A 7960-nucleotide genomic window follows, 5' to 3' on the forward strand; every position below is an offset into this window, starting at 1 on the left:
AAAGCATGGCCAGGAACAGCAAGAACTTATAACTTACATATTCTGATCATGGTATGAGATTCAAAGGAAAACGGGTAAAAAGCAACCATTTCAGAAACCCTTTCCCCAAACTAGACAGCTACATATCATAAATTTGGGAGCAAAGCTAAGAAATTAAAATGCCTATTTGCATCCTCCTACCTTTCCTCTTTACATTCGCAACTTAAATAGGCTTCTTTGGATTTAGCACATTGTCTGCCAAAATTTCTCTTTGAACCTGCATCAAGATTATAAAACCATACAAGTAAAAAAATATATTTTTTCACCAGTACCTGTGCAAACTTAGTGCTTATCTTCAGCTTCCTCTAACACCCAGGAGACCTTGGGCAAGGACTGAGTTCTAATGCTAGGTCAGGTTTCAACACTATGTACTAAAGGCAGTATATCAGTGTGTCTTTGCTGAGGACCAGCTATACAACAGCTTCCATTTAGAAGCTAGAGGAAAAAGCCAGTATTTTGGCTTTAGGGAAACACAAGAATCTCACCCCATACAGTTTTCCAGAATCCATTTAAAACCAGAGATTATTTATATATTCTAGCTAAAGCTTATTCAAGCTCTTTCTCCTCCTTGCCAGGAGGGCTCCAACACTGCATATGCTCTTATTTTCAGAACTTACAGCTATGAAGAATCATTGCACATACTCCTTTTTATAATTAAATTTAAAAGGCTGAACGTAGACTTGGGAACAGTTCATCACCTTAGCTAAGATTTAAAAAAAAAAAAAAAGCATGGAGCTGACCATTTTCCATTGCTTTTTTTTTTTTTTAAACATAACCTATTAGCACTTTATTTACTTTTGTATAGTTAAGCTTTTGTCTCCCTCTAAAGAGAAATTCACTGAGATTTGCTAATAAGACTGTAAACCTTAAACAGTCAAGGGTATCTCTATGGTCTACAAATGGGACCAGCATAACATTTTTGGTCTTGCCTTTGTAGAAGCAAAGAAGTGGCGTTCCTGGCTAAAAAGTAGTAGAAGTATCCCAGAGGCTAAGGAAATCCTGTCAGTCCCTAACTTCACGGGGTACAGAAGCAGAAACTGTATAATTTCCAATGTTAAACCCAGCCATCATGGAAGGAAACAGGAAAAAGGGAAGCCTGTTGAACATCAACTAGTGTAATTCTTTAGAAAGAGTGCATATGCAGTTGCATTGGCAGCGCTTTTAAAGGACTATCAGCTCTCCTTGACAGTGATTGCAACAATTGAAAGTTACATCTTCATATCTTGTATATGGGTGAAACCTTCCAATATTCTTCTTTGTGGAAAGGAAGGAAGATGGGGAAGTCTCAGAAAAAGAAAGTTCTGTTGATGTTTCTGTACGTGCAGCTGGATCCAGTACACGTAGCACCTAAGGATGGAAAAGTTGAGAATGAAAAGATATCAATTAAGTTTAATGGGCTTTATCCTCCTCTAACAGCTACGAAGGATTTCTGCTCAAAAGCAAGTTTTTTCAAATTTTTTTTTCCAGTTGAAAACTAAAAATCCATCTATCCAGACCCTCAATAGAAAGGCATTAAATACTGTTTATAAATTAGTAATGTCCATCAGAAATCCAAGGTATGATTTTATTGAGAATAAAAAAAGTAATCTTTTTAACAGAGTTGAGCAAAACCAGGCAAGAACAACACAGATAACTAGACGCCATGTGCCTCCTGCTGCCCAACTATTACTCAATTGCTTCCAGGCTAAACTGTTAGTCTAATTTGCTAATTAAACATCCAGCTTTCTGCAGTGGAACCCGATATTGAAAGATTATCGTACAGCTTCTCTGTGCTTCCATCCACTTTCAACAGAACTGATTTTTAGGGCAACAGAAACTACTGCTGAAGCGTTATGACTTATTCCTACCTGAACTAGGTCTCTCCTCCCACTCGTTTTTAAACTCAACTAAGTATTTTCAGTTTGTTTCCTCCTGACACTAATTTTAAACAAATTTAGACTCAGTTATTTGTGGTGCTAGGGACAGAGAAGGAAATACTATGTATCATCATTTATGTTGTTCTTATTCTTCCAGTTTTGGGTTGGGGTTTTTTTGTGGTTTAAGTGTTTTTGTTTGTTTGGTGGTATGTTTGTTTTTTTTTTTTTTTTAAATTGAGGGAAACAGACAGCTCTATTTGGCATGTTTCCCCTGCATATAGTTTTTAAAAAAGGCAAGATATTAAGTAGTTAACACAAAGCAAGACATTTCTTTCTGGAAAGACGACTGTGCTGACAGACTGAGATGCATGAAGAGTTCTTACCATTTCAGCCATTTTCTCAGCAGGGGTGTTGCAGAACTCCACAGCTGTTGAAGTCTTTTTTGGACTATTAGTGCCAACATTTCCAAGGAGATGTGAGCTTACAGCTTTGGCTAGCTTACAATTCACAGCTGCTAGCTCTGTTGTAGTGTAAGGCTGGGCACTCGGATAGTATGTCTGTTGTCTCCCCCACTGAAGAGAAACCATCAGCTCCTCCAGCAGCCTGTGCAGAAAGGAAAAGAAAAAAAGCAGGAACAGTGTTTTTTGTATTGTATACTATCAGCACACAGCATACTTCAGAAGAGGCGATTCTTCTGAAGACTTACCACACAAGCCAAATCTTAACCAAAAAAGGAAGTTTAGGTGTTTAAAAATAAGGAAGCAAATAGGCTATTCTCCAAGGCAAGGCCTCACCATCACAGTATTTTAATACTGGTAAAAATAATTTTACATGTGGAAGGATAAGCATTAAAGAGCCAATGCAAGTAGAAGAATCTGTGTTTTGGAAGGAGACACAAAAAACATGAAGTCAAGACAGTAGATGATTAAATAGAGGAAGTCTGAGGATATGAGGGATGTCAGTTCCACAGTATATGACCCCTAACACCTCACACCTCCAGGGAACAATGAAGAAAGAATTAATGCTACTTCGACTTTTTCAGCTCTGAGACTAAAAAGTGACCATACTATCCATCAGCACAATTGATTTTTGTTGAATATTACTGGAATAGGGAAAAGTTATTTGATTCTTCACTGGCCCAGAATAAACTGATAGAAATTAAAAGTTCGCACAGAGGCAGTCTGGATTAGAAAAATCATACTTCTGTGTATCAATCATCTCTTGACGGAACTGATCACGTTCATTCAGCAAGTCCTGGATTGCACTTTGTGCATCCCTGGTTTGACGCTGAAGAATTGCTCTGGTATTGGTTAGCTCATCAGCCATAACCCTGCAAAAGAAATCTCCAATCAGTAGAGTGAGCAAGCAGTTTGAAAGTCACCTTTATTCTACTACAGACCATAATTTGACAGCTAAAATGAAGTATTAAGCTGCCGTTCTCACCCTTCTCCCCCATGCAGGGCCTATATCAACCTTACTACAAAGGACATGCATTAAGAGCAATTTCTGTTCAACTGCAGCCAACACAAGTGCAAGAGTTGCTGAGTTTAAACAATCTTATGTCACTTAATACAAATCTAGTAACAAACGCTTTAAAACACCTTGAGTACGTAAACATGGTGGACAAGCACCCTGACAGATAAAGCTAAGTATGTTTTGTTTTACTAACATAGTTCTCACAAGTATGCTGTAATCATGTCTTTTCATACTCATCTCTAAAGATGACAGCTATGGCTACAGACTGCATTCATTCACCTCTCTGCCCTTCTCAGGGGCAATAACTAGATGTTATCTGTGCCAGACACCAGCATTTAAGAACTACGAGACAACTGTCGTCGTATTTTGCTATGTCATGAGACTTGGCGTGGACCCCTCAGGCAGGTATTTCAAATGCCTGCAATACTGCAAATGCAAAAAAATGGAATGACCGTTAAACAACAACCAGTTAGAAATCTGAGATCTCAACAAACAGGAAGGTTACAATATAGAAGGGTGCAACTCTAAGCCCATCACCACACTTTGGTTCCTAGAAGGGACTTGCATCCCTGGTCTCAGAACTCCTATTAATGCTAGAGAAACAAGTTAAATTAGGATAGTAACACTTGCCTAGCTAGGGCTATTACAAGTATTTACATTCACTCAGTATGCTGAAACTTCTTAAGACCAGCAAATTAAAGGGAGGACACAGTATTCTACTACTATTTCCTTCAAGCAGTTAAGGCCTTTTTGTAATATGTATTAAGCACCATAATTAAAATTTAGTTAGTTATATCCAAGTACAGTGAAAGACTAAAAATCCTAGAACACTATTTACATATCTGGTAAGACAATTACACCTAGCAAGTTAAAAGTCTAATCCACCGTAAAATGAGATTTTTACATTCAGACCAGCTTAAGATATGCTCCTGACTTTTGCTACCCATTATTTTATGGTTACAGAAGTAACAGTGGAGTTCTTAGCAGTAACACAATCAGTGTTTAATGAAAAGGTGCTCCTACTTTTTCCTCCATACTGAGCTGCCCTTCCCAGCAGACGTCTGAAACACTGTAAGCAGAGTTCTTAAAGTCAACTTTCTCACACATTGATGACTGTCTCATACTTGGGGGGTGGGGATGCAAATCAACTAATTATCTTTAAGACAAGTCCTGGAAGACGTTTTAAAACTAAACTGCACACAGTCTTATCAGAATTAAGAACTTCTCTTGCTATGCTAAGAACAGTAGTTAAGATTTTAAGATGTTTAGAACTCACTTTATTACCTTTGAAAAGCAGAACTATTCAGATTTACAAGGACCCTACTTTCTTTGTATCTTTTCTGTATAATCAAATTTCATAGTAGGTGTCAGTATAGCTGCGTGGCTGTCCTCTGCATATATAAGCATATTGCCAGGCATTGCAATGGGCATATGCAATAAAAGACTAAAGAATGCTGTTTTAACAGTTCTGTAAGAGGGAATACCTGCTTGCCAGGAATTTGCTTCGCCACACATCACACTGTATAGACATGCGCTCTAACTGTTCAGACAACTGAGACAGATTCCGGCCCAGGACTTCATTTTCTAGGATTAGCTGATTCTTCTCACGAGCCATCCGTTCAAAGTGATACTGCAGATCATCCCCAACAGAAGCAACAAGCAATTTTTTCAGCTCCCGATTCACCTAGAATTAGACCAGAATGGCTTGTAATTACCAATATAGAATGAAACACCTCCTACTTCCAGAACGCAGTGCAAGTTATTGCAAATTGCTGACAATAAATTGCCTTTCTCTTTCCAGAATGGGACAAATCCAATACAGAGTACGTTAGTCCTCACAATCCACTGCAATGAGCATAAATATTTGAGACTAACGCATTTTAACACATTCTTGTTTAAATTCTAACAGAGGCCAAAGAGTAAGAATAAAAGCCTGCTACAAGAAACAGAAATTTTCAGTAGTATTTGAGTCCTGAATGAGTAAGATAAAGGATTAGACAAGACATCCACAAATTACATGATGTAGAAAATTATAGTCCCCCCTTCTATGGCATGACATTTTAAACTTAGTGGTTGAGTTGAGGAGCAAAATCTTTTCTTATGAAAGATACATTTCCCTGCATCCCTCCAATGTGTTCCTCTTGGCTTCAAGCCTTTGATACTTTTATCTGTTGTCAGAGAAGCAGCACCAGATTACTTAGAAGTATTTCTACTCTGGATCTTAGCTGATAAGATCAAAAGGGAAACTATTTGTTTCAAGGCTACAGTGTCATAACAGTTCTCTTTGGTTGCATTCACAAGCTGTCAATATAAACCAAAGCAGCTCAGCTGTGAGAGAGAAAAACCCTTTCATTTCTTACCTCTGTCTGTATGCGTAGCTGATTAGAGAGACCTTCTTTATCCTGTAACAACCGCTTTTCTGAATTCTTTAGCTTTTCAATTGCATTCTTCAGCTCTGTCTGTTCTTTCTTGGGATCTGCGGGTCCATCTGACTGATGGAATGAGTCTCCTTTATGTCCTGCTGATTTAGCTACCTTAGCACTTTTACTTGGAACAACATGGGCAATAGCTGCTTTGGGGACTAATATACGAATAGCTTCAATCTCCACTGATTTATCAGCAGGTACTTTCCCTAGCTGCAGAACTCCAGGACTCAGGGAAGAGACTGCCTTTTTATGTGGGCTGTGGCGGATGTGATGGTTCATAGTGTTGGTTCCAGTGATTACTTCCACGGATTCAGCCGTCTGCTCTGTTTCCATGCCATCTCCGGGTCCTCGGATGGGTGACGAGGCATCATCAGCTAAAATTTAGAAATAGCAGAGGGAAAGTTTAGCACCTTTCACTTTTTTATAGTTGCACTGTAACTCTTCACTTAATTTCTGTCATTCAAAGTCACAATTTTAATTGCACACTGCATGTGTAAAATAGTCCTTTACAGCAGCAATTATAAAGCACAAGTTAGAAAAGTTGTTACTCAAGTGTGTGTTGCTCATTGAAACTAGTAGTACAAGACACAAACATTGATCTGAATTGTATTAAACCTAGTCTCCTGCAGATTAAATGCACACACAAAAAAGAGCTAGTATGGAGAAAATTCTTGACAATGTTACTCAGAGGTTGAAAGCAAAATCAGGTTTCGGGAGCTGACAGAATCAGAGCAGTCTCATTTTAAAAGCAAGAATTAAATGAAAAGTAGCTACTAGCATCTTAATAAGTTTAGCAGACTTAAGTACTATCTACCATGTGTTGTAGCTGTCCAAGTGAAAGTTTAAGTAAACTCTACTTCATTTCTAACTGATAAACCTCAGTATTCCCAGTAACGCTGCTTTCTGCTCCAAATTCCCCAATACGCATGATAACGTTTACTGAAATCCATTTTATTTAAGTTCACTAAGTTTTCAGCTGAATGAAATATTATTGTAGTAGTTGTCTTACAATGGGTGAAAACAAGCAAGTTTCTTGGAACATAGTTACACATACTGCTTTTTTCCTCATACTGCAGGCAGTAATGTGAGCCTGTGTTCTCCATCCAAATAATGAATTTAAAAAATGATGTAGTAGCGCCATTATATTGCCCTACTTTCAAGCTGGCTGAATCAGTACCAACAGGTTCTAAATAGCAGAGGAGGACTGACAGACAAGCATACAGGCAGATTACAGTACCAGTGACAAACTTGTTTTTCACTACAAAGCTGGATTAGAAAACCACATTCAATTAATTGTTCCATCCAGGCAGCTCTGGTTTTCACTCCAATAAAGACGTCACATAACTACTTCCTAATAGCTACATAAAAGGAATAAGTTTAAATGAACGGAGTCTGGCATACAGTGTAACTCTGATCTTTAGAATTCAAGTTAAAGTACTTTCAATCTAGTCTGCTTAGACATCATGTGAACCACTTACCTTTTTCTAGAGATGCCATTTTCTCTTTAGCAGTCAGCTCTTCCTAACTACATATGTCTGAGAAGGAAAGGAGAGGAGGGGGAAAAAAAGCCTTTAGCAAGGTAACAGTGACAATTAATCTTCGATTACCCTATTTGCTAGTACAATCTCTAAACTCCAGTTCTGTAGCATAGTGAAAAAACAACACCAAAACAAAGAGAAAAAAACCCAAAAACCAAATGATAAAACACACATCAGGACCCAAAGAGTTAAAATGAGAAGGCCTGTGAAACTTCTGACGCTTGTTTCTTCTTTCACTAAGAGCTGGAATTCAACTCCTATCAGTTCCAGTTTCCATTCCTCAAATTTCTTTCTGGTGTCCCTCTTCTTTTAGTGGGCCTTCATCTTACCCTTTAAAACTCTGTAACACTCCCAGAGTACAACTCCATGACCGTGCAGAGATAACCTAAAATCATCACAGAACCACAAGAAAGGGAAATCCTACAGTGTGTTTAAAGCAGACCAAGAGGCAAGGAGAAAATGATGGCAAGTGCACAGTTGCACAACTGCTTTAGTCCCAGTTGCTAACAAAATTTTTTTGTTAGAGCCAATTCCCAACCAAAGCAGGAGCCAGTGCCCTGAGTGGCTGCACATGCTTAGTTTAAGCCAACGGTAAAACTTTACCCTCAGTTTGGCCCAATGCCAT

At 38.4% G+C, this 7960-nt stretch overlaps 1 protein-coding gene across 1 annotated transcript; it reads right to left on the reverse strand.

The window, feature by feature from the left end:
• Positions 1-999: 999 nt before the first annotated feature.
• BLZF1 (basic leucine zipper nuclear factor 1) lies at positions 1000-7329 on the reverse strand. Its single transcript, XM_009891613.1, has 6 exons — positions 7276-7329; positions 5732-6171; positions 4856-5055; positions 3097-3225; positions 2279-2498; positions 1000-1386 (listed from the first exon to the last, which is right to left on the reverse strand). The coding sequence occupies exons 1-6, from the start codon at positions 7292-7294 to the stop codon at positions 1201-1203; spliced, it is 1194 nt and encodes a 397-aa protein (XP_009889915.1). The 5' UTR covers positions 7295-7329; the 3' UTR covers positions 1000-1200.
• Positions 7330-7960: the final 631 nt, after the last annotated feature.

The sequence above is a fragment of the Charadrius vociferus genome, unplaced genomic scaffold, assembly GCF_000708025.1.
Source record: "Charadrius vociferus isolate BGI_N301 unplaced genomic scaffold, ASM70802v2 scaffold329, whole genome shotgun sequence".
NCBI classification, from domain to species: domain Eukaryota; kingdom Metazoa; phylum Chordata; class Aves; order Charadriiformes; family Charadriidae; genus Charadrius; species Charadrius vociferus.

What these genes read in the sequence shown, in the direction of transcription:
- BLZF1 (XM_009891613.1), bottom strand. An exon ending in GAGATGATTGATACACAGAA is followed by an intron (nt 2,499 to 3,096) that starts GTATGATTTTTC and finishes CTTTCTGCACAG; the next exon opens with GCTGCTGGAGGAGCTGATGG. An exon ending in CTGAGAAAATGGCTGAAATG is followed by an intron (nt 1,387 to 2,278) that starts GTAAGAACTCTT and finishes TTCCATCCTTAG; the next exon opens with GTGCTACGTGTACTGGATCC.